Source organism: Miscanthus floridulus, chromosome 17 (assembly GCF_019320115.1).
Source record: "Miscanthus floridulus cultivar M001 chromosome 17, ASM1932011v1, whole genome shotgun sequence".
Taxonomy (NCBI): Eukaryota; Viridiplantae; Streptophyta; class Magnoliopsida; order Poales; family Poaceae; genus Miscanthus; species Miscanthus floridulus.
In genome coordinates, this window is record NC_089596.1 from 67,015,489 (window position 1) to 67,042,942 (window position 27,454).

The window sequence follows — 27,454 nt, forward strand, 5'->3', positions numbered from 1 at the left end:
ACCTTGAAGATCGGCGGCTTCGTGTCCAGAAACTCCTTGAATGAACTGTGTTGATTTGGCTCGGCCCCTGGTTGCGGTGGGTGGCCACGAGCAGTGTTTTGCGCGATGAGGCGCAAGGCTTCTTCCATTGTCCTCTGGCTACCCAGGAACTGGGCAAAGAACTCCTGAGCAGACGGTGGGGGTGGGGGTGGCAAGTCATCGTGGTTGCCATCCTGGCTGCTACTAGCTCCTGCACGGGTGCGCGTCATCTGCGAAGTTGCAACAATAAGTGATTATTGGTTGATGCCCAGAGATTGCAGATGAATTAGATACTCATGCCAAACTGAAATTACTTGGAGAAAATTCTCAAAATCACAATAAAAACAGAGGCATAATAATTCTTTCTCGCAACATGACATCACCAATTTGACCACTTATCGTGCTCATAACGCATGCAATTTAAAGCATGATTCACGACAAAGAACTGGAATTGCATTGACGTTCGTCCAAACGTGCGATTAACATTACATGATAGTCTGATTACTAATGCCAACTTGGAACTACAGGTCCATTACATAAATAAAAGTGATACATTAGTCTTCCCACTACACGCCAAGCGATCTAATCCTCATCATGATCACTATCGAGGTCAGACGCAGAATCATCTCCTTCCCCAGGTTCTACTTCTTCTTCAGGTGCCACTTCTTCTTCTTCCTCGTACCCCTCTAGATCCATTTCTGCGGCTCCAGGTGGTACATAAGGGTGGAGCTGATTGTGCAGTAGATGAACCTCTTCATGCAGATTATCATTGTATTCTTCCGCATTTGCCAGCTGTTGTTCCAGCTCAAACTGTCGAGCTCTCAGGACATCTTCCCTGGACCAGGCTGTATTCCGTTGGTGAGTTAACCGAGTCATCTCTTCGGTGAGCCTCTCAATCTCGGCGTCGTGCTCCCTCTGAAGCTGACGTCGGTCTTCGCGGGCACGACCAAGAGCACCAGACACACGTCTGAGGCTACCCTCAACTCCATCTAATACTCTCATCATTGCGAACATGGCGCTCATTGCAGGGTTATCGCTGTTCTGCCCTTCGGCTGCACCAATTTCCAAGGGTCTTCCTCTAGCCTGCTGCCATGAGTCAGTGGAGGGATTGCCCCTGGGAAAGACTCCAACCAAAGCGGCTGCCAGCTCCTGAGGAAAACGATCCATGATATCCCTCAGGATTCCAAAGGCTGCCCTGCCAGCTGCTTCTTCAGCAGTCCTGCCAGTCGACTCATAACACCAGCCTGTCCACTCTGAATCGTCACCTCGGGGACGAACAACGGCCTCCACAGTAACTAAGAGACCTTCTCCCAACCGCTCATTCGCCCAGAAGTAGCGGGGTTCCATTCCATCAGGATAGCCTACATAGCTGAGCACTCTCCATAAGAGTGTAGGCATCCCAAACTCTCCAAGGAACGTGTGACGTTGACGGGTACGTGGAGCAAGCTGACGGCTAGGAGCTCTGCCTCCGGTGGACTTGCGAGCAGTCTGCTTGGTGCGTGCCATCTGCACCATCAACATGTACCCTTTGGTGAGACAATGCCATAATGGATAAGAGTTACATAACCGAGTAAGAATCTTATAAGGGGAGGAACAAATGTAACTATGTGAATGATAATTTAACATGATGCATGCTCGTTCCGTACGTCCTCACAAACTTAGGAAAAATTTGTTTCTAACGGTAGACACGGTGGCATACATACGTTCTCTCATAAATATCGTAACTAGTCGAGCTACACGTTTCGTTGTTAGTGTACCTGCATAAAACTTCATTTCAGCCCTAAACCCATAATGAATATGCAGAATGTAATTGTAAATACTTCCATATATGTATACCCCTACATATACTTCCATATCAATCTACCCGACAAGAATTTAAACCCACAATTAAATACGTACCATATACACATGCAAGCATGCATACATAGCCGTACCAAACCTAACTCTTCCCGACCGCACGCTCACATCTTGCGGTCATACACTCATCTTACCTTGGCGTAGAGGCATTTGATCCATACATTACCACTCAAGTGAATGGCATCCATACTATAGCACGCCGTATGGACGACGAAGTAAAAACCCCCATGTTAGTACTTAAATAGCCACCTAATAGTCCTTAATTTGGGCATACGGAAAGTGATCAATGGCACACTTTAGATTTCAAATACCTATTATATAACTAATAGTTGCTAGAGAAGGGTTTTTGGAAAACAAAAACTTTTGTTTTTAAATACACTTGTGACAATTAACGTTGAATCTTGCTCTGATACCAGCTGTCGCAGAACCGACCAATTTATAAGAATACAAGTATAATGGCAATCCGCAAGCGGTCGCACTGTCATACTTGAACCCATATAAACCCGGTAGTCCATCGAGTACCACGACGGGTCTCGATAAACGATTTACAACAACCAAGATCGTACAGGATTCAACATTCATGCCACATATTACATAAAGTTCACAGATACTTTTCATCATCAGAGTACGAATAGAAAGTTATTACAAACCAAGTTTGATAATTAAAGCGGAAGCAAATAAGTTCAAAGATAAGTTTCCAACGTAGTTTGATACAGTGCCATGCCAGATCACGATCCACAAAAGCAAAGATAGGAATTACTAAGGAAGCCTGCCCAAGGCTTACTCCTCATCCACAGCGGGATAAAAGCAACTCTTGCAATAACCATGATACACAGTGCCATCTGCAACAATGGGAAAAAAACCCTGAGTACGAGAAGGTACTCAGCTAGACTTACCCATCATGAACCAGAAATAAAATGACTCCAAGGATTATGCAAGGCTGTATAAGTGGACGTAACTTGACAACATTTTGCGAAAAAGGCAATTACCCGTTGTACCATTATGATTCTTTTATCAAGTAATTATAACTATCCATTTCTAGATTTGCAACTATCCTGTGCCAAACATGTGGTATATCATTTAGAAGCATACAATAGTAACCATAGCAGGTATTGTAATTCCATATTCACCTGAACCATCATGTTTCATAATATAGCTGCTACGATGTTGGGACTAGCCAAGTTTCTCACTATCCGGGAGAGACGGCGATTCGAATCGATTTCAACCAGCTGGGAATTTCTTCCTAACACAAACCCAGATCTACCAGCCACGATAGTCTTAGGTCACCTTTGGTACAACTCAGGTACACATTTCGCGGGTTCGTACCGCGCCGCACAATCTGGAACACCAGATGCCAGGATGCTCAGGCCAAACCTGCCCTTGGGCTCAGTCTGATCGTTCCCCGGAAGGAGCGCACAACAGAACGATTCCCGGCCTGAGTTGAATTACTCGGCTTCGCGGTCGGAACGAGTTATCCGGCCAGCTAAGTGAGAGGCATGCGTTCAATCTTGTCAGAAGCGCCAACAACGGTACGGTCCTTAATCGACACAGACGGGGATAAGTCCACACCCAAGACCTCCATGCCTTGTTGCTTCCCTATCGACCTCCCGTCCGGTCTCAATTTACTTTTACCTCATGGTTCTGTTCCACGATAGCAGATATAGCCAACCGTGCTCCGGTATCCACCTATATCTCGCAGGTGACAGGACATCACCCGACTTCTACCGGTCTAAGCATGGCTAAGCATAAATATATTCGATCCTGGACCTGTACCGGTTAAAGGTGTAATATCTGGACAAGGAATGTACATGCATCAAGTGGTTTCATTCAACTCTTATAACCTAATGCATCAATCATAAATACGTAAGTAAACATTCGTAAATTACTGGGAGACTTATAATGCTCCGGGGCTTGCCTCGCAGAAAGGAAGTAGGACGATGGTCAGGGCACTCCGGAAGCTCTTCAGGGTTCTGCTCCACGCCTTCGGGAGCTGCGGCTTGCGGATCCTCCTGCGGGTTCCCTTCCTCCGCTTCTTCGAATTCCAACAACGTGATCTCTTCCTCCGATCCTAGATGCATGAGTATGGTATAAGTATTACAAATGCATATATGTTAACAAGTGCATCACGTTGTTTGAGTAGGTGCATATCTCTTCTCGCTTACTACTTAACTACTTCTACAAAGCATCGACTATGCCATAAATAGTATCTACTTGTTTCACTCATAACTGGAGTTCTACAATTCCAAATCTAGTGATCTTGGACTTTCTGGAAAGCTTATCAAATTTTCTACAACTTTGTTATTAACCATTTTTACAGTCTACATCAGTTTCAACATGCAACTCATCATATTCTAGAATCAGTCCGGAAATGACTTAACATGCAATATAAAGTAATAGCACCTCTATTTTATGTAACCATTCACAATTTGACAACCTAGAACCTACCAACAGTTTAAGCATACCAAATATAGTTAAGATAATATAATGGCAAAGCCCAAACTATTTATTAAATTGCCTTTATCATTTTATTTAGATATCTAGGGTAAATAATAAATATATATCAGATGTGCTTAATAAATTCTCAAAAATTTACAGAGCCTTACTAATGCTATTAAAGGACTACTATAAAAATTTCATGTCATTTTACTAAGTAGAACATCCTATACAAAAATGATAAGGAAGCAAGGCTTGAAATAGCATAAATGGAAAATCCTATTGAAAAGTGTCAAGCAACAGATTTCTTATTTTTCCTAACATCCATATGGTACTAGGATTACCTCCAACAAATTTCATGAATTTTGGACTCATATTTAATTTATAAAAATTCATGCAAGGATTAACTATTTATAAAAGAAAAATCTATAACTATAGATCTACACATGCACTGGTTCTCAAATTTTTATCCAAGCTCATGTATGACAAGAATAGCCTACCACAAAAATTTCATAATTTTTGGAGCACAGGAACTCTAGATATAAAATAAACAAATTTAAATGCATTCAAAAGCACATTTGAAATCCCTATTTAAACCTCCAAAAATTTCTACTGTTGAAGCCAAGAACATATTTTTCCTAAATACTACACTTCTTAAGCAACACAATCATATTTATTTCACAATTTTTGGAGCTACCAAACTGAAGATACAAAAATAACAAAACAAATCAAAAACTGGATTCAAAATGAATTAGCCCTCTCTACTGCTGTCGCTGACAGGTGGGACCCGCTGGTCAGGGGACCCCACGCGTCAGTGACACGGAGCAGAGCAGCGGCGCTGTTGGGCACTGCGCGGCTGCGGCTCGACGACGGCAAGCTTCGCCGGCGGTGAGGTCATCAGGGTAGGACCTACATGACCTGACGAACCTATTGAGCCACCTGGCCGGCCCTATTGCTGACCCTAGAGCTAGCGGCGGCGGCCATGGCGGAACGGCGAGGCTGGACCACGGCAAAACGCCGGCGACGTCCTCGGTGGCCCGACCTAAGGCTCGGACGAGCACTAGGATACTACGGCGGACCTAGCGCACTAGCTAACGCTTGGAGAAGGGGACTGTGGCGGCGTGGCCACAATAACGGAGTACGGCGGCGAGACTCCGACGAGCCGGTGCACGCGGCTGGAGCTTACCGAGCGTGGTCAACGGGCACGGGCGGGCGCAGTGAGTCGCGGGGGCACTAGTGGAGGCGTTGCCGGGGTGGAGGAGCAGCGAGGGCGAGCTGGCGTCGGCTAAGGCGATGGCGGGGCTCCGAGAGCTCGGCGGCTGCTGCGGTGAGGAAGAAAGGCCGAGGAAACGCGAAAATGGGGTGCGGCTGGGTGCGGGCGGGCGTTGGCGTGATGAAGGCTCGCTCGGGTGCGGCGTGGCCTGTGCGGTCAGGGTAACGGCGACGCGCGGCCGACGGGACCTCCACGCGGCGGCCCTGCTCTGAAGCTGGTCGGCCACTGTGCCGACCGATTCAGTTGATTCAGACGCGATCGGAGAGGCCTGACAGCGCGTTTCCAAGTCGATATATCCGCTGATCCGTGGCTCCTTCGTGCAAATGCCCAACATGAGTTTTGTAGCCCAAGGTACCAGTTACAAATGTTGTTCAAAGATCGTGTTCCAATTCACATCGTACACCGAGTAAAATCGATCCAAAGTCGGGCTGACAGCACTGTCAGAGTATGACTTAGAACAAAAATGGCTAAGTGTTGAAAAACAGGATTTTTGCTGGTTTTTGTGGGACCCATTCAAGCATGTTAGAAGCAAAATCAGTCCATGACATAAAAATGAAAGTTGTTCCTTATGTCAAACACTACAACTTTGCTTTAGTGAACTCCTCCATGCAAGGTCTCTAACACCTAGTTCAACTTTAGTCAAACATGTCACTTTGAAATCATGATGCACATTCAAACTATGGCTAAATGACCAATTTAGCCCTAGCCCTAAATACCAAAGTTGTTCATGATGATACTCTAAGCATGATAAAACAATTTGCAAGGTCATTCAAGCATTTCATGAAGTAGTCACACATATAGCCATTCAGGTCAACACATGAAATAACACTTAAATGCTTGATCAAGAAATGTGGTCTTCATGAACAAGGTTCCTTTTGTTAACCTAAGTGTAGCTAAGGTGTTATAGTGACCAACATTACACACTAGCATTTAGTTGCACATGATCATATGCATATGTTACCAGGAACATGAAATAACAAGCAATGTTTCATATGTTTCGATCAGATGTTTCAATTGTAAATGATGACTTATGAATGCTTGATGCTCATGCTTATGTTATGCAAGTCAAGTTATGCAAGGCTAACACCCGAGGTGTTACAGTGCCTTCCCCGGCGGAGAGCCAAAAGGTAACTCTAGTGGATTGCTCGTGTCATTGAGTTACCTCACTTGTGGGTAGGTTCTTGCGGTGTTCGATTGTGTGGATGAGGTTCGTGCAACACCTCTTAGCCGCTGAACCACCAAGTGTTGGTCAACACAACGGGGACTAGCATGCTGGCAAGCACGTGAACCTCGGGAGAAAAATTGGTTGTCCCTTGCCCCTTGGTATTCTCCTAGTGATTGATTTAGTATTCATCTTGTGATTGATCCACTCCTCTACACAGCGGTATAATCACCCTACTCACTCATTTATATTGTTGCAAACTAGTTGTGGCAAGCTCTTTAGTGTAATTAGAATTAAGAGCTTGCTTTGTTATTTTAAGTTCATCTAGTGGAGCTCTTTAGAGTAGCAAGATTGAGAGCTCTTAGTGAGTAGTAACACTGCAAGTTGTGTGCCTAGTAATCATTGCAACTAGAATTGTTGGATAGGTGACTTGCAACCCTTGTAGAGCTAGAGCAAGTTTGCATTTCGCTATTTGTCATACTAATCAAATTGCTCTAGTTGATCTGTAGATTTTTAAATAGGCTATTCACCCCCTCTCTAGCCATATTAGGACCTTTCAAGTGCCCCGAAGTTTTCTGTTATCTAGACCGAACTGACACCGGATGTTTTCCTAAAATTTTTTAAGGACAATTACATGAGAGCTGAGGGAACAAAAATAAACATTAAATTAGACAAAGACAATACGCATCATAATAGTTATGTACTACACCCACTATTTAAATAGCAAAATAATTTGCAAAATATGTAGATCAACGACAGACTTAGACTATAACATATTGAAAGGATCAAGATGCCCAAGAGGGGGGGTGAATTGGGCTAATTCCAAAATTCTTTGCAACAATTAAATCCTATGGTTAGTCCAATTAACCCCTTGTGCCTAGAAAGTGTTTCTAATTGTTGTACCGCACAAAAGACTTGCAACCTAAGTTCCAATCCTACTCTAGCATGGCAATTCTAAGAATGTAAAGACATGAATTGAATTGCTCAAAGTAAATGCTCAAAGTAAATAGAGAAGGAGGAACGCGGCGATGTTTTGCCGAGATATCGGAGAGTCACCACTCCCCACTAGTCCTTGTTGGAGCACCCACGCAAGGGTGTAGCTCCCCCTTCATCCACGCAAGGATCAAGTGCTCTCTATGGGTTGATTCTTCGACACTCCATCGTGGTAAATCACCCACAATCGCTCACAACTTGAGTTGGGTCACCCACAAGCTCCGCTGGGTGATCACCAAGCTCCCAATCACCACCAAGCCATCTAGGTGATGGCGATCACCAAGAGTAACAAGCATGAACTCTCACTTGACCACGACAAGCCTAATGAGAAGGTGGATGCACACTTTGCTACTCTTGATCTTTACTAATGAGGGCTCTCTTTGGGATTCTCAAATCTCAATCACCTCACTAGGACCTTGCTCTTCTTGGCACTATCTAAGGTGTTTTTCAGCTGTTGGAATGAGAAAAAGTGCCCCCACACAAGAGCGGAGGTTGTATTTATAACACCGGCTAAAAATGAACCGTTATGTGCCTCTACGGGGTGACCGAACGCTCCAGTCATGTTGACCAGACACACCGGTCAGTACACCCTGAACTCCAGTGGTTAAGAGTTGACCGGACGCTGGTAGCGTCTGATCAACACTGACTGGACGCGTGCGGTCACATTTTCCTTTCACTAGAACCTTACTGATGTCGACTGGACGCTGGACCTCCAGAGTCTGGTCACTTGCTGAGCAGCATCCGGTCAGTAGTCGGAACCTAATCAGCGTCCGGTCAGTAGCCGGAACCTGATCAGCGTCTGATCAGGATTCTCCCTCTCTAGGACCTTACTAGAGTCGACCGGACGCTGGCCTTCAGCATCCAGTGACATGACCTCGCAGGGTCCGGTCAGTTCCAAACGCTTTCACCTTGGTCAAATGAACTGACCGGACCCTGAGCCAACGTCCGGTCACACCTGAGCCAATGTTCAATCAGTATTTGACCCTCCATTCACTTCCAACTCTCGATCATATGTGAATGAAGTTTGCTCCATCAGATCAAAGGGCTGTTATGGAGCTACCTAGTGCTAGTTTCAACAAGTGTGCACCACACTTAACTCATTAGACTCACCTAGGTCAAGCTACCCATTCATACCCCCCTTAATAGTATGGCCAAAGAAAAAACAAAGTCCTAAACTACTATAAGTATCTCTCCAACTCCAATCGACACTTAGAACTAGGGATGAAAACGGATCGGATACGGACGGATATCACCGATATTACATTTGTTTTCATATTTCTGTCCGGATTTGGATTCGAATATGGATAGTGTCAACTATGTCGGATAGGATACGATTGGATATCGACATCATAAATATGTGATTTGGGTATTCGGATATGGATACGGTATCGGATGTTGGATATCTGGACTCGGATACAGACAGATCTCAACCCCTCTAAATGGATTCGGTTTCGAATACGGTCGGAAAATATCCGTACCGCTTTCATCCCTACTTAGAACTAGTCCATCCTTAACCTTGTCGTCCATCCTTTGAAAACCAAAATGATTTCCATCGTAGGGGCCTGACAACCTTGATTGCCCAATCGATCTCCATTACCGTGACCTAACTCAATTGTTTCTGCAAAACACACGTTAGTCACAGTAATCATGTATTGTCATTAATCACCGAAACCCAACTAGGGGCCTAGATGCTTTCAATCTCTCCCTTTTTTATGATTGATGACAATACTACCTCGAGTATGTGAAAGAGATGAGGTTTTTAACATGCTTGGTTCATATAAGCTTTTGGCAATAAGAACAAAAGTGTTAGACAAGCTTATATGACCCAAGCCATCATGATGTACTCAAAAGATATGAAAAAAGCATGAGTACAAGTGATAAAGCTCATTTGCATCGGAGTAAAGCGCAGAAGCAAAGGCAAATGAGCATAGCACAAGTGATATGACATATAAAGAATTCAAAGTAGAGCACACATGTCATATATCACGATCACGTAGATATCACTGTCACATAAATATAGTAAACATGAATGCATAATGTATCTCACACATAAAACTCCAAATGTAAGTAGATAAGCTAATATAATAACTAAGCTCCCTCTAGATAAGTAGCTCCCCCTAAGCCTAACATACTCGAACCCTCTCCCCTTTGGCGTCAAACACCAAAACCTAAGGGTCGGTCGGCGGGGCTACAGCGGACAAGCCGGGCGCTGAGGTACAAGGAGCGAGGTGGAACTGGGTGCCATCATCGTCTGATCCTAAACTCTGAGCTGTCTGACCCTCTATAGCTGGTAGTGATGCTAAAGCAGTCTAGGTTAGATCAGGAACTAGTGCTGCTATAGGTGAAGCTGGTATAATTGAAGCAGCCGGCTCTGATGATGCCACTGAGGAGGGGAGCGTCTCTGTCATTGCTGCGATAGGTGCAGCCATAGAAGGACCTAGAACATGCAGGTATGGAGGAGTGGGCTGCCCTGTCAACTCACTGAAGGAGGCTCCAAGACTCCTAGAGACTGAGGTGTCTAGCTCAAGCAGCGACGATGTCTGTGCCAGTGTGAAGCCCGTCTAGAGTGGTGTGAACTGTGGGGCTACCACTGGCGAAGCGAACCACTGGGACACCTGCTCTATCGGTGAAGCATACTATGCTGTTGGCTATCCCTGACTCTAAATCCCACTAGGCTGTAACACTGGAGTCATCGAAGTGGTGGCAGGCTGACCAAGCTGAGGCGAAGCCTGTGGCGGTGGGGCCCCAATCGCTGTCACTACATGCTGCATGAATCCGAGAAGCTGATGCTGCATGAGGATCTGCTGCTGGTGCATAGCCTGCTACTGCTGCTGTAGAGCCTATGTCTGCTGCTGAATGACTAGCTGCTGGCGCTGGAACTCATCCTACCGAGTCTGGAACTAAGCAAATATAGCAGCTGTCTCCTAAGCCTATCGTGCCTGGTCCTACCTCATCCACTCAAGTATAGCTAGAAGAGCGAGGTCTATCTGTGGGGCAGGTGGCGCTAAACTAGAGCTACTGGCATCAGCATCATGTCGTCATGGAGGCATCTGAGGAACGGGCTGGTAGTCATCATCAGAACTGTCACTAGGCTCGCTAGTGACTAGCCCCTCCTGCTAAGCAAGCCGCTCCTCCTCTGTGGCTATAATACCCCTGATAATATCATCCTACTAGGCTGCAGTCTTTGGCACCTCTGGACGATGGCACGGCTGGCTAGGTGCCTGTGGTGTACTGTGGTGAATCATCTGAGTCAGGTTATAAGCATGAAACTCTATAGTGGCACCACTGTACTCAGCAATCATCTTAGGCGACTTAACAGTAACTACTCTGTGGATAAGGAATGTGACCCAGTGAGCATAGGGTAGCTGTTGGTGACCTCTAAAGCCCTTAGCTATAGTGTCCTCCATCTCCGATAGAAGAAGATCCCAGATATCAAAGACTGTCTGCTGCATCAGAGAGTTGAGAAGCCAGAGCTGTATCCGAGTCAATCCCTCTCTGTATCGCATCCTCGGAAGTAAAGTCCTCCTCATGATAGCCTCAATCACTCGAGCAGTGGGAGTGAGATCACTGGGGTTCCTCCTTGACCCCTCGCCAAAGGGCTCTGTGAAGCAGTGACGAACCAAGTTTGTAGGAGGTACCATACCACCATGAGGGCGTCTAGGGGGTGCGGTCTATCCATAGCACACCTCATGGAGCCTGACTGGCTACTCCTAAAGCCTGAGAATCTCCCTGGCCCTGGTGCTCATCAACCGGTAGTCTCTGCCTCTGAATGCAAAGTGTATAAACCTGTGATGTGGGTCAATCCAGAGAGATGCATAGAACTGACAAACCCAAGATGGAACATATAATCCAGTCCATCCAATCAAATCTGTCAGCCCTGGCAGATATGCAAGGTAGGGGCGAATGTGCTCTCCAGCTGTTGCAACAATATACTTGATGTTGCACACCCTCTGTGATCTGAAAACTACTCCGCTGTTCAGATAGGCATTATAGAAGTCCTCCTGCAGGGGTGTATAGAATCCCTTTGATGCTCTCTCATCCCACCTGGGTGGAAACCACACCTCAAAGTCCATGAACCTTAGCTGCTGCACCTGCTTGGTCGTGGCGGCCCTCAGGTCAAGATGGGTCACTAGAGGCAAACCCTGTGGTCAAGGCGGTGGACGAGAACCCCTGCGCTGAGTGGCTGGCCTCGGTGAAATTGGGACATGAGTACGACCAGAGCGGCGTAACTATGGCTGTGGTGCCGGCTCTGTCTCCTCGGCCTGCTGGACCTGCTCACCCTCCTGAGACTACTGTGCTGGTTGAGGCTCCTAAGTCTGCTGAGTTGGCTGAGGCTCCTGAGTCTGCTGTGCGGGCTGAGGCTGCTGCTGTGGCTCCCCCTGAGGCTGAACCTCATCAATGGCAACACGCCGTCCGCCAATCATGAGAGTCCTAGCTAGACCACCATGAAGGCGCTCAACTCGCTGAAGTGAAGCCATTGCCTCTGGTGAAAGCGGATCAGCAATCCGAACTCCACTGCGAGCACCTCCTCTCTCGGCATGCTCTGCGGCCTCAGCAACCGTGGTGGCTCTCACTGTGTCTGCATTTGGATACTTGTGCTTCCTAACTGCCAACTTCTTAGTCGCCTTGCCTTTAGGTTCTATAGGCTGGTGAGGCGAGGGCCTCGGATCCTCGTCACCAGGACCACCTCCGACATTATTTGTACGAGTCATCTGATGGATCAAAGAAGAATCAACTGCCCCTGATAAAGAAACAACTGCCTCTAACCAAGATCAACTGTCACTTTCAAGGCTTGGCCTCGTTCCGTACTCGTGAGCTTGGCCCCGAGTTAACTAACAACTGCCACTAACACCTCAATGGAACCGGCTCGCTGCATGATGGAATAGATAGGGTATACAAATAACTTAGATTAGCATCTAGAGATACGAAACCTTAATAGAGCAAGCAATTAGGTACAAAATTGAAACATGGGGCTTGCTACCTGGCGAATCCGATGAAACGATGAGAAGAGGAACGACGCATGGGGAACCACCGAAAGATCTAGGGTTGCTGGTCGGCGAGGATCTGCAATGTGATGTGGTGAATCGATAGCTGGGGGTTCGCTGTGCTGAAGCTAGGGCAGCTAGAGTTTCAGAGTTAGGGCTTTACCAGCGCTGGACGTGGACGACACTGCTATTGTGGAGGCATGGTAGCTCAGGCAGGGCACAACATGGTGGCGCGCGGTGCAATAGGGGAGCGCTCGGGTGGCGTTGGTGTGGCTCGGGTGGCACGGCGGCGCGTGGGCAGGGGAGGCGTGGATAGGCACGAGCTCGCAGCGGCTCGGGGATGGCGCGAGGAGTGGCAGTGCGGGGAGCTGCGAGCGGCGCATGGGCAGGAGCGGCGGTGGCGCGCGGTGTGGCTGCGTGGCGCTCGAGTGCACGCGGGACTGCGGCGGCGGAGGAGAGCTTGGCGGCGGTGGCTGGGGCACGGCTAGCGCGGCGGCATGGAACAGCGGCGGTGGAGGCGAGCTTGGCGGTGGTTCGGGCGATGTCGGCGCGGTGAGAGGAATAGGGGTTAGGTCAATGCGCATCCGGATTATATGGTGGCCCCAAATGTGAGAGAAAAGGAAAGTGGAAAGAGATAGAATCACGCACGTTTCCTATTGACTGGATGCTCTGGTGGCAGCGCCCGGACGCTGCCACCTAGCGTCCGATCGATTCTAGAGAGGTCCAAATCCTCTGGAATCACGACCGGACGCATCCGGTGGACACCGACCGGACGCAGCCTAGAGTCCATTCAATATAGCCTTCGTCTTCTCCACACGACCGGACGCTGAAAACCTTCTAACCGGATGCTAAAACATAGAGTCCGGTCACTCCTTTGTAGCAAGTTCACCTCCTGTGAACTGACTGGACGCTGGACTCCAGAGTCCGGTGCAGCGTCCGGTCACTCTTTCTTCAGCAAATCTTCAAAGTCCTTTGTGCTGCCTGTTCCCAATCAAGTCCTAACTCAAATAAGATCCAAATAAACACATTGGGACTGATGTGAGTGACCTCTCTCAAACCCTCAAGTTTTTCAAAATATTTTACCTTATGCTATAATTCTTTTTAAGAAAATAGGCAATAAGAGGGCAATTTGAAGAAAAACAACAAATAACAATCATGCATATGCAATACTTGAAAGTAAATCTAGTTGCTTATCAACTTTGATCCAAGGTTAAGCTTCTTCACATGCTTTTCGGCGGTTATCTTAACCATGTTAGACAAGCTCTATATGCATTACAAAACATTAAACATGTTGTATATTACAATGCAATGCAAGGGACAACACAAGCTCAACTTTTAGTGAAGTTACTAAAATCAAGCACATTGAGCTCATTTCGCAATCTACAAAATGTTGCCTCATCTAGCGGTTTAGTGAAGATATCCGCCAATTGATCATCGGTCCTTACACCTTCTAGTGATATATCATTTTTAGCAACATGATCTCCAAGAAAGTGATGTCGAATATCTATGTGCTTGGTGCGAGAGTGTTGAACCGGATAATTTGCAAGTTTGACCACACTTTCATTATCGCACAAAAGAGGTACTTTATCTAGAACTACACCATAGTCTAGCAAAGTTTGTTTCATGTAAAGTATTTGTTCACAACAAGCACCCGCGGCAATGTATTCCACATCGGCGGTGGACAAAGCCACACTATTTTGCTTCTTGGAGGACCAAGACACAAGTGATCTACCAAGCAAATGGCACCCTCTAGATGTGCTCTTTCTATCAACTTTGCAACCGACATAATCCGAATCGGAATAGCCAACTAATTCAAATATAGCTTCTTTGGGATACCAAAGGCCAATGCTTGGTGTGTGCTTAAGATACCTAAGGATTCTTTTTACGGCAATTAAATGAGTTTTCTTAGGATTAACTTGAAATCTAGCACACAAACACACACTAAACATGATGTTAGGCCTAGATGCAGTCAAATATAACAAGCTACCAATCATAGAGCGGTAGAGAGTTTGATCAACCGGGTTACCTCCCTCATCTAGGTCGAGATGTCCATTAGTTGGCATTGGTGTCTTGATTGGCTTACATTCATCCATCTTGAATCTCTTGAGAAGATCATTAGTATATTTCTCTTGAGAGATGAAAATCCCTTCTCTCATTTGCTTGACTTGAAAACCAAGAAAGAATGTAAGCTCTCCAATCATTGACATCTCGAACGCTTTCGACATCAATTCACCAAACTCTTTGCATGAATCTTCATTTGATGATCCAAAGATGATATCATCAACATACACTTGACAAATGAAGATATGCCCATCAAGCTTTATGGCGAATAGTATGGTATCGACCTTCCCAATGGTGAAGCCCTTCTCAATGAGGAAGTCCCGAAGGCGCTCATACCAAGCTCTTGGGGCTTGCTTAAGCCCATATAGTGCCTTGGACAACCTATAAACATGATTAGGATATCTAGGGTCTTCAAACCCGGGAGGTTGATCAACATAGACTAGTTCATTAATAAAGCCATTTAAAAATGCACTTTTCACATCCATTTGATCAAGTTTTATTTCATGATGTGATGCATATGTAAGGAGGATACGGATGGCTTCTAATCTTGCAACCGGGGCAAAGGTCTCTCCAAAATCCAAACCTTCAACTTAAGAGAACCCCTTTGCAACTAGTCTTGCCTTGTTCCTCACAACAACACCTTGATCATCTTGCTTGTTTCGGAACACACACTATGTTCTAATGACTCATGCACATTTTGGCCGCTCTTCAAGAGTCCAAACTTCATTACGGGTGAAGTTGTTCAACTCTTTATGCTTTGCATTTATCCAATCTGGATGTTGAAGAGCTTCTTCTACCTTAGTAGGCTCAAAGCAAGAGACAAAAGAGTGATGAGCAATAAATGAAGCAAGTTTTTTAGATCGAGTCATTACACCCTTTGATGGACTCCCTATGATGATATCTTGTGGATGATCTTGAAGTAGAGGTGTATTTCTTCTATTGACCACTTGAGGGGGAGGTTGTGGAGCATCAACATCTTGTGCTTGTACCACCATTTGTTCATGGAAGACATGAGTATCTTCATTTTCTACTCTCCCATCTTTTTCACCATCGTGTGGCACACTTGATGAAGAAGGTGGATCAATCACTTGTACATCATCTTTAGGCTTGATGTCTCCAACCAGAATGTTCTTCATAGCCTCCCTCAATGGTTCATCACCTACATCATCAAGATTCTCATGTGCTCCTTGGGAGCCATTAGATTCATCAAATTTCACATCATATGTTTCTTCAACCAAGCCGGTGGCATGATTAAATACTCTATATGCTTTGGACTTTGATGAGTAACCAACAAGAAAATCAATATCACAACGTCTTTGAAACTTCCCTAGGTGTTGCCGCTTCTTGTAGATGTAGCATTTGCAACCAAACACCCTAAAGAAGGAGACGTCCGGCTTCTTCTCATTGAGCAACTCATAAGGTGTCTTGCCAAGGAACTTTTTAAGGAATAGGCGGTTGGATGCATAGCATGCAGTGTTGATTGCTTCCGCCTATAGAGCTTCGAGGGTGTTGTATTCATCAAGCATTGTTCTTACAAGAGTGATCAATGTTCGGTTCTTCCTCTCAAGTACACCATTTTGTTGAGGAGTATATGTTACGGAGACTTCATGTTTGATTCCAACTTCATCACAATAAGCTTCTATGTTTGTGTTGTCAAATTCTTTCCCATTGTCACTTCTTATCTTTTTGAGCTTCACTTCAAATTCATTTTGTGCTCTCTTGGTAAACTTCTTGAAGCAAGATGCAACTTCGAATTTGTCATGAAGGAAGAATACCCATATATACCTTGAATAGTCATCAACAATCACAAGACAATAAAGATTTCGTCCCAAACTCTTGTATGTTGTTGGTCTAAATAAATCCATGTGAAGGAGTTCTAGCACTCTTGCGGTTGACATGAAAGCTTTTGTTGGATGGGTATTTGCAACTTGCTTGCCGGCTTGACATGCACTACAAAGCTTATCCTTTTCAAACTTCACATCCTTCAACCCTCTCACCAAATCAGTCTTCATTAGCTTCTTAAGTGAGCTCATCCCAACATGAGCAAGTCTTCTATGCCATAGTCACCCAAGTGTTGTTTTGGTGAATAGGCATGTCTTCAAGTTTGCATCTTCGGAGGTGAAGTCCACTAGATATAGGTTGTTATATCTAAATCCTTTGAATGTCACATGATCATCATCCTTCTTGGATACAACAACCTCCTTCTCGGTAAACAAGCATTGGAAGCCAAGATCACATAATTGTCCAACGGATAGCAAGTTAAAACTCAATTAAGCAACATATAGCACATTGGAGATGGAATGATCATTTGATATTGCCACTTTGCCCAATCCTTTGACATTGCCCTTTGAGTTATCTCCAAATGTGATTCTCTCTTGCCCATCTACTTCTTCATCTAGTGAGGTGAACATACGAGGATCACCGGTCATATATTGTGTGCAACCACTATCAATAACCCAATGACTTCTACCGGTCTTGTAGTTCACCTACACACAAGAGATCAAGCTTTAGGAACCCAAACTTGTTGAGGGCCCTTCACCTTCTCAACAAGTGACTTTTCAACCTAAATTTTCTTAGGCCTATTCTTGTTGGGAGGACTTAAGAATATCACTTTCATCTTTCCACTAGAATCCTTTCTAAGCATGTAGTGAGCATTGAAGGCAAAAGGTCTAGCATGCTTGGGCAAGGGTTGTGGTGGTGGAGTTTGGCACTCATGAGCAAAGTGGCCTTCTTGTCAACACTCAAAACATCTCTTTGGCTTTGGCTTGGGCTTATGTTGTTGTTGAGCTTGAGCCTTCTTCTCTTGATTTGCCAAGTACCCAATGCCACTTCTATCCTTCTTCATGACGGTGTTCATAAGTAGCTCACTTTGAAGATGCTTGCCTCTAGTAAACTTGCTCAATCCAATCTTAAGATGCTCTTTCTCCAACTTGAGCTTTTTGTTTTCTTTCTTGCGAGCATCATTGTTCTTCTCTTCCTTGAGCTTCTTGTTCTCATCTTTAAGCTTCTCATTCTCAAGGATCAAGCCATCATCATGAACAATGGTTTCTAGCACAATAGACTTGGTGGCTTTGAGCTCTTCAAGATGTTTCTTAAGCTTTTCATTATCATTCTTGAGCCTGACAAACTCATCATAATCATTGGTTTCAACCACTTGCTTGCCCTTGCTACTAGAACTTTGCTCAATGCTCTCAACAATCAAGTCATCACATGATGTAGCTATATCAATCTTAACAACATCGTTAGTAGCATCATGCGGCTCATTGGATAAGAATTCTTAAGCAATAACAAGAGTATCATGATTAACCTTAAGAGTGGTATATTCTTCTCTTAGCTTGTTGTGGCTAATGATGAGCTCATTATGTGTCCTCTCAAGTTTATCATGTTTATCTTTAAGCTCTTTCTTAGAAGATTTGAGCTCCTTGAGTTTGGATGATATAGCATCATTAGCTTCTCTAAGCTCAACACTAGCCTTTTCGGCTATATCATATTTTACTAAAAGTGCATCATTTTTAGCCTCTAGCTTTTCATTTTTTGCTCTAGTTTTTATAATGATCTTAGTGTATTGTTTTAGTAATCTAGCAAGATCATCATAAGTAGGTGATTCATATTCATTATCATCACTATCGCTATCATCATCACTAGCATGCTCATCATCACTACTATCATCATTGTTCGATACCTTACGGTCACCCTTGGCCATAAGGCATAGGTGTGTAGAGGGTGATGGTGGTGGTGGCGATGAAGATGATGAAGAATTGATAACAATTGTGGCCACCTTCTCGCTATCACTATCATCATCGGATGAGGCACTAGATGAGTCAATGTATGCGAGCCAATCACCGACAATGTATGCCTTTCCACTCTTCTTCTTGTGGAAATCCCTCTTCTTGCCATCTCTCTTCTTGTATGGCTTGTTCTTCTTCTTCTCTTCTTCTTCTTCATTACTTGAGTCATCTTTCTTGCCCTTGTATTTGTTCTTGAACTTGTCTTTCTTGGGCTTAGTACATTGGTGTGCTAGATGACCAAGTTCTCCACAATTGAAGTAATCCATCTCAGAGATTGGCTTCCTTCTAGAGCTAGTGAAGAACTTCTTTTTCTTGCCATCAAACTTGATGCCACTCTTGTTAAGCTTCTTTAGCATCTTGGCGGTCTTCTTCACCATGAGAGCAAGACTTTCATCATCAACTTCATCTTCACTTGAGCTCTCATACTCAAGTCTTGCTTTGCCCTTCTCTTGGCTAGCTTTGAATGCTAAATCCTTATCTTTCTTCTTGGTAGAGGATGAGCCATCTTGTGGCATGATGTGCATGTACATCTCATGAGCATTGATCTTTCCTAAGATTTGTGTCGGTGTAGTGGTGGAAAAATCACCTTGATGTAGCACAGTCACAATATGTCCATATTTGTCAATAGGGAGGACATCCATGATCTTTCTTACAACATTGGATGGTTGCATTTGAGTGAGTCCAAGCCCATTGACTTCCTCTACAAGAACATTTAAATATGAATACATTTCATTAGCACATTCCTTAGGAAGCATTTCAAAAGAGTTGAGCTTTTTCATGACAAGATGGTAGCATTCCTCACGCTCACTCTTAGTTCCCTCATGGAGCGCACAAACGTCCAACCATAGTGCATGGGCGTCTTTGTGGTTCCTCACCCGATTGAACACATCTTTGCAAAGGCCTCTAAAGATGGTATTTCGAGCCTTTGCATTCCACTTCTCATAATTCACCTCATCGCCTTGTAGGTTAGTAGCATCTCAAGGTTTTGGGAAGCCTTGTGAGGTGGCTCTAAGTATACCAACATCTAGAGCCTCTAGATATGCCTCCATGCGAATTTTCCAATAAGGAAAGTCATCTTCCTCAAAGATAGGAGGAGGTCCATCCCCGTGAGACATCTTGCTCTAGGCAGTTAAGCCTAAATACATGAGCACGAGGCTCTGATACCAATTGAAAGGATCAAGATGCCCAAGAGGGGGGTGAATTGGGCTAATTCCAAAATTCTTTGCAACAATTAAATCCGATGGTTAGCCCAATTAACCCCTTGTGCCTAGAAAGTGTTTCTAATTGTTCTACCACACAAAATATTTGCAACCTAAGTTCCAATCCTACTCTAGCATGGCAATTCTAAGAATATAAAGACATGAATTAAATTGCTCAAAGTAAATAGAGAAGGAGGAACGCGGCGATGTTTTGCCGAGGTATCAGAGAGTCACCACTCCCCACTAGTCCTCGTTGGAGCACCTATACAAGGGTGTAGCTCCCTCTTGATCCATGCAAGGATCAAGTGCTCTCTATGGGTTGATTCTTCAACACTCCGTCGCGGTGAATCACCCACAACCGCTCACAACTTGAGTTGGGTCACCCACAAGCTCTGCCGGGTGATCACCAAGCTCCCAATAACCACCAAGCCATCTAGGTGATGGTGATCACCAAGAGTAACAAGCACGAACTCTCACTTGACCACAACAAGCCTAATGAGAAGGTGGATGCACACTTTTCTACTCTTGATCTTCACTAATGAGGGCTCTCTTTGGGATTCTCAAATCTCAATCACCTCACTAGGACCTTGCTCTTCTTGGCACTCTCTAAGGTGTTTCTCAGCTATTGGAATGAGCAAAAGTGCCCCCACACACGAGCGGAGATTGTATTTATAACACCGGCTGAAAAACAAACCATTATGTGCCTCTGCGGGGTGACCAGATGCTCTGGTCATGTTGACCGAACGCACCGGTTAGTACACCCCAAACTCCAGTGGTTAAGAGTTGACCGGACGCGTCCAGTCATGTTTTCCCTTCACTGGAACCTTACTGATGTCGACCGAACGCTGGACCTCTAGAGTCCGGTCACTTGCTGAGCAGCGTCCGGTCAGTAGCCGAAACCTGATTAGCGTCCGGTCAGCATTGACCGAATGCATCCGATCAGGATTCTCCCTCTCTGGGACCTTACTGGAGTCGACCGGACGCTGGCCTTCAGCGTCCGGTGACATGACCTCGTAGCATCCGGTCACTTCTAGATGCTTTCACCTTGGTCAAATGAACTGACCGGACCCTGAGCCAGCGTCCGGTCAGTATTTGACCCTCCATTCACTTCCAACTCTCGATCATATGTGAATGAAGTTTGCTCCATCATATCAAAGGGCTGTTATGGGGCTACCTAGTGCTAGTTTCAATAAGTGTGCACCACACCTAACTCACTAGATTGACCTAGGTCAAGCTACCCGTTCATACCCCCCTTAATAGTACGGCCAAAGGAAAAACAAAGTCCTAAACTACTCTAAGTGTCTCTCCAACTCCAATCGACACTTAGAACTAGTCCATCCTTAACCTTGTCATCCATCCTTTGAAAACCAAAACAATTTCCATCGTAGGGGCATGACAACCTTGATTTGCCCAATCGATCTCCATTACCGTGACCTAACTCAATTGTTTCTGCAAAACACACGTTAGTCACAGTAATCACGTATTGTCATTAATCACCAAAACCCAACTAGGAGCTTAGATGCTTTCACATATATTTGTGATATAAGAGACCAACCAAAGACTTGTATGTGCTGGTGTCAAAATGGTAAATGTTTGGAACATAGAAATTCTTACTTTGCTCTCTTAGCATCCTCGTCCTCAGGTGGTCTTCTGCCACAGAACTGCTCCATCAAGTCCATCCAGTGATCGTTATCAAGGATCCCAGTCACTAGAAGACCCCCCAACAGCAGACATAGAATCATCTTCACGTCCTGCATCGTGATAGTCATCTCATCGCAAGGAAGGTAGAAGGTGTGGGTCTCTGGCCTCCACCTGTGGGTTTTTAATTCAATACAAGAAGTTTTTTAATTCAAATAATGAGATAAATCAATGCTTTGTACTTCACCAAACGTGTATCAAATCATACCTAAAGACAGCAGCAGTGACAAGTGCAGGGTCGAGGATCGGTAGCCCAGTGTTGAAGACACAGACAATCTCAAGGAAGCCAGCACGCTGTATGTACAACCGGTATCGCTTGTCCCAGCGGTGCGGCTGGTGCGTGCATAGTCTAAGAGGTAGCAAGTCCTCCTGAAGCTCTAACAGGTGTTTGGCTCGGTGGTCCTTGTCGTAGTGCACCTCAAGAATGGGGTACTATGGATGATGATCCTCCATCCTGGTTCAAATTTCAAATGGATGTGTTAGAACAAACATTAAGAGTACTATAATATGATGGAACATTAGTGCATAAAAACAAAGTAAATGTAAAAGGAATAAACTGTTATGCAAAATGAGAGAATAAACATATATCATAATTGGTACTAATATAATAAAATGTATGATATATGCACCTACTACCTTGTCTTCTATGCCTGCTAGCCTTGTGACTAGGTTCTTTGCAAACGGAGCAAAGATTCCTACCATGGGTCTCGTTGAAGTCTCTCCCTGCGTACATGTCTTCGTTGTACCCTCTCATAGCGTCCATGTCCCCCTTGAGTCACTTCTTCTTCCTCCTAACCTTGCCTACCTTCATTAGATCTGGATGCGGCATGTAGTCATAACCATGATAAGGTGGCCACTATGTCGGGTCAAGGTATGACTCAAAGCTCCTCTCCCAAATACTAACGATGTTCGAACGGAGATACAAGGGTGACATATATGGTAGATCCTCAAAGTTATACCCGCGAATCCTACAGGCCGCGATCATATGAGAACAAGGGGCATGCATGATCTAAGGGACGTTGCAACTGCACTCTACTTTGTCAAGATCAACTTGATAGTTTCGTCCACCATAATGTTCACCACCCAAGCTTATGCCACCCTTACCCCGTACACTAAAGATATGGTGGCGGGGTCCAAGGTTTTTAAGGCAGTAAAGCAAGGCGAGGCGACCAACTACCGCCTTACGCTAAAGCGAGTAAGGCATAAGGTGAGGCGATGCCTTACGGCCATCCAACAGTAGTATAGACTAGAGAACTGGAAGCATGTCATACCTTGGTGTTGTCCTCTCCTGTGCAGCCCACAGCCCCAAGTGTGCATCCAACAATACACTGCAATGGAGAGACAATTCAGGTTAGTACCTAGGTATTTCATAGGGAATATGGCACCAGCAAAAATAGAAATTAATTGAGGGACAGGTAAAGATTAACGAGTAGATAAGCACACTACCACAAATAAAACCATTACACAAGCAGTTCAACAATAGTCCACTAAACAAGATAACTGGAGTGCTCAGTGAGCACATTCCACAATACTACAATACTAGTGCATAAATAGTCGGGCACAAATACTCTCACAACTCTCAAGCATCATTAAGTCAATAGAAGTCATCCTCCATCACAAAAGGATCTGAATTGCCACCACCACCACCAGCTTGATCACTTTCGTCAGCAACAATAGGTGCAATTTCACCATAGTCATCAACTTCCACATCATCAACCAGATATTCTTCATCAGAGTTATCATCTTCCATGTCTTCATCCTCCTGTGGTTCATAAGTCCTCCTAATTGGGGCAGTAGCTGTTGCAGATCACCTACGAGTATAAGTTCTATCAATATTAGTTGCATCACCGTGGGCTGCCCTAGGGAAATTACGACCACGATACATTTGGGATGCACCAACAGCCTCATCAACTTGATCCCATGTAATTTCAAGTCCACGGCCATTATGGACTGGTTCCGCATCCACATCAACACATTCATTGTTCCAATCAAAGTCTTCCAAACACAAAGGATCAAAGTTGCCTGCTCCTTTCTTATGTCGCTTTTGAAACCTCACTGCCATCTTTCGATTGTACTGAACATAGACCAAATCATTAAGCCTTTTATGCTCCAACCTATTTCTTTTCTTAGTATGAATCTGCAATGGTAAAAATGCAAACAAAAGAAATATTCAGCAAGCATTAATAGATAGTAGATTTTATTTATTCCTTAAACTGGAATAATTGAGTACTTATGTAATTGACAGATTACTTACTGACTCAAATGTGCTCCAACAACGCTCACAACCTAAAGCCGAAGCACAAAGCCCAACAACACATTTTGCAAATCTTTGAAGCTCTACGGCTTTGCCACCATATGAACGCCACCATTCAACTAGATCAAGTGACCAAATAAACATTTTCATGTTAGAAATTAGGAAAGACTAAAAAAATCAGATTGTACAGTCAGTGAATAACTTACTAGGAGACTTGGTTTTGATGTTGTTGATTGCAATTTTGTTGCTGAAGCTACCCCTTAAGTCCACATATTCCAAAGCTTGGTCATCAATCTTGTTTTGAAGATCTTGGTCAGGCACCATTTTTGAAAGAACCTCAGTAAATGCAGACCTTAGCTTACCAGCCATAACATCATCTGTTTTCAGGTCAAAATACTTGTTTGGGTTCAAATATAGTGCTGCCCCATATAATGGTTGGTCCATTTGATCTTCCCAATGCTTGTCAATGATTGCCAAGATACGCTTAAGTAAGTCTGCCTTTCCCCTAATAGGGAAATTTTCTTTAATCTTTTTCTTTGCATATTCCATACAAAACTGAACCTCTAGCGCTGCTGGCCTCTCATCCCCATCAACTATCCTCAACAAAACAATAAGGGGCTGTGATGCTCTCAGGCAGTCCTCAATTGAGTTCCAAAATTCGGTTGAAAGGATGGTGTCATGCACTTTCTTTCCTGCTTCTGTTCTTGCCAATTTGGACTTAGTCCAGTCATCACTTACAAATAGGAATTTTAGAGCATCCTTATGAGTGTGTAGGCTACGCAAAGTGAGGAAAGCAGTAGCAAAACGAGTTACTCCTGGTCTAACAAGATCTCTACCTCCTGTCTTCTCCCTCATTGCATCAAGAAGCCTCCCGCGCCTATAAATAAAGGTAGTAACTTGTCTTGCACGTGCAATAGGCTTGCTAAACTCCTTCATTTTGCCAATGTCCTCTAGCATGAGGTCCAAATAGTGTGCTGCACAAGGGGTCCAGAATAGTGTTGGAATTCTTTCCATAAGAAGCTTGCAAGCTGCCTTATAATTAGCACCATTGTCAGTGACCACTTGAACAACCTTGTCTCTTCCAATGAGATCAATTCTCTACTGTAGTAAATCTGCCAACATTGGTGCATCATGTACTTCACTAAATGCATCAACAGACTCCAAGAAGAAAGTCCCCTCTGGACTATTGACTAGGAAATTAATGAGGTGATGGCCCCGCCTATCTGTCCACCCATCTGACATTAGTGTATAGCCATATTGCTTCCAAGCAGCCTCATGCTTCTCCTTTATTTTGTTGACCTATTCCATAGCCTTTCCAAGCAATGGCACCCTCGCCTCGTGGTAGCTAGGAGGTCTATATCTAGGTCCATATTGCCCAATGGCCTCACACATAATATTAAGGCTCCTTGAGTTGATAGCATTGAGTGGTATTCTACACTCATAGAAGAAATTGGCCACATGCATATTGACTTCATCTCTTTCTTCCTTGGTCCTGATCCTTCCCTCCACACTGCTTTGTGCAGGTCCATTCTTAGAATGCCTTTCCTCAACCACTTCTTTAGGTTTTTTCCGAAGCATGGTAATCACTGACTTCTTCTCTTTCTCTTTTGGTCTAGGTGGTAGATTTGCAAATTTGAGAGCAGATTGCTTCCTTTTGGATGTTGTCCCTGAACTTGTATGTTGCATAGTTGTACCAGATGACTGAGAGGTAGCATTAACATTGTTTTGAACCTCCACCACTTGAACATCATCATCATCATCATCTAGGTTTAGCGCTCTCCTCCTTCTTCCCTGAACTAGTGCTGCTTCCATTTCAGCAGCAATTGCTGTTGTTGTCTTCTCACATTTGAGAGCATCTCCATATCCACCTACAAGATGCTCCTTCAATCTCTTGATTCTAGACTTTACTTGAGTTCCATAGAGGATACACTCAACCAAATCTATATTGCTAATTTCTGGCCAGAAGCCATACTTCCACCTAGGATCACCAGACCTAGCCTTCCTTTTTAGATCTATCCTTGGATCATATTTAGCAGTACCTGAGCCTACACTTTGTGTACTTGCAGTGTCTTGTGTTGCATTTAGATGGACTCCTGTGAAACACGTCAAACAAAGTAATTATTAATTAACACTATGCACTAATAGACAACTAGACAGTGGACACAAATAGTTAATTAACACTGAACACTGACTAGAAGAGGCTAAGCAATAAGCACTGAGCACTGAGCACTAAGCACCAAGCAAAGCAAATATAAACAAATCAGCATGCTGCTGTCCTGCTCGAGAGAAGACAGAAGCGCTAGAAAAATACAGAGCAAAAGCAGAGTACCTGGCTCGAGGGAAGACTAGAGGAGGCGGCTCGGGTCCTGCTCCTGCTCGAGGGAAGACTGGAGGCGGCGACTCGGGTCCTGCCCCTGTTCGAGAGAAGACTGGAGGAGGTGGCTCGGGTCCTGCTCCTGCTTGATGTTCACCAGAGGAGGCGGTGGGGAAACAGCAGTCCGCCGATGGCTGCTCCTCACGCGGGTGGGGAAGAGGGAAGGGAGAGGTGAAGCGGCTCGTGTCCTGCTCAATGGAGGACCAGAAGAGGCGATGGGGAAACAGCAGCCTGCCGGCGGCTGCTCCTTGTGTGGATGGGGAACAGGGGAGGGGGAGGCGGAGCCTCAGCGGCAGCAGCTTCTACCGGCGGCGTGGGCGAACGCGTTCGCGCGGGCGAGCAGGTAGGTCCGTCTTCCCTACAAGCGCTCCTCTCTCTGCTCTCTGATTTCTCCTGCACTCCTCTCTCCTCGCACGCCTAATCTCCCACGCGCGCGATGCTTTCCCGCACGCCTGCACTTTCCCCGTCCTTTCTCCCGTGCCCGTGTTTTCCTACCATGGCCATCCCCGTATGGCGCCCGCCTTGCTCGATTTCGATGAATCGGACGCCAAATCAATGACTTCTGGATGCCATGGTAGTAAGGCGGACACCATACCAATCTGAGGCGAGTCGTCCGCCAAGTCGTCCCTCCTGTAGCGCCTTGCCGATTAGGTGACGCCAAAGCAACACCTTAAAAACATTGGTGGGGTCCATACGGCTCGGCAGTGTGCTGCTTGGCCAATTCCTCGGCCTCCTTCAAATGTTCTGCTTTGGCCTTTCCAAATCGCCCCTACTCAGCGATATTCCTCTATGCAAGTTCTCACCTCTTGACAAAATATTTGTTGCACTTATGAAAGGAGAAGTCAATAATTCCAGACACAGGCAACGATCGAACTCCGGTGAATACACAGTTGAAAGACTCCAGGAGTTAGTGGTCATGATGCCATACCTGAAACCCCTCTCATCATATGCTAACGCTCACTTAGCCTTCTGTTCCATTTGCGCCTCTAACCAGACCTTGCCCGCTTCATTTAGCATCTTGTCTAGTTCTCTCTTTGTCTCCTTGAACTGGTGCTCTGTATGTACACAACATAGAGCCTTTACCTTGTCACATACCTCCTTCTTCCTCTGACGCCGCTAGAAATTAGCGGCAAAGTGTCTCATGCACCATCTGTGCACTAGAGGCGGGAACCTATCTATATGCTTAGCTGTAGCATTAAGAAGCCCTAGGTGACGGTCTGAGATCAAATATATAGTGCGAGATGGGCCAAGCACTTGTACACGTAGAAGTCGCATGAACCATGCCCACGATTCATTGTTCTTTACCTCTGCCAAAGCAAAAACCATGGGTACTATCTGGTCCTCCGGATCAACAGCAGC

General features: G+C 45.1%; 1 protein-coding gene across 1 annotated transcript; it reads right to left on the minus strand.

Annotated features, from left to right (window-relative positions):
• Positions 1-23,061: 23,061 nt before the first annotated feature.
• On the minus strand, positions 23,062-24,576 carry LOC136515732 (uncharacterized). Its single transcript, XM_066509245.1, has 4 exons — positions 23,928-24,576; positions 23,722-23,840; positions 23,364-23,604; positions 23,062-23,264 (listed from the first exon to the last, which is right to left on the minus strand). The coding sequence occupies exons 1-4, from the start codon at positions 24,574-24,576 to the stop codon at positions 23,062-23,064; spliced, it is 1,212 nt and encodes a 403-aa protein (XP_066365342.1).
• Between the last annotated feature and the right edge of the window lie 2,878 nt (positions 24,577-27,454).

What these genes read in the sequence shown, in the direction of transcription:
- LOC136515732 (XM_066509245.1), bottom strand. Translation starts at nt 24,576, where the DNA reads ATGAGGGAGAAGACAGGAGGTAGAGATCTTGTTAGACCAGGAGTAACT. An exon ending in CATCAAAACCAAGTCTCCTA is followed by an intron (nt 23,841 to 23,927) that starts GTAAGTTATTCA and finishes CACTTGATCTAG; the next exon opens with TTGAATGGTGGCGTTCATAT. An exon ending in TCAAGTTGATGAGGCTGTTG is followed by an intron (nt 23,265 to 23,363) that starts GTGCATCCCAAA and finishes GATCTGCAACAG; the next exon opens with CTACTGCCCCAATTAGGAGG.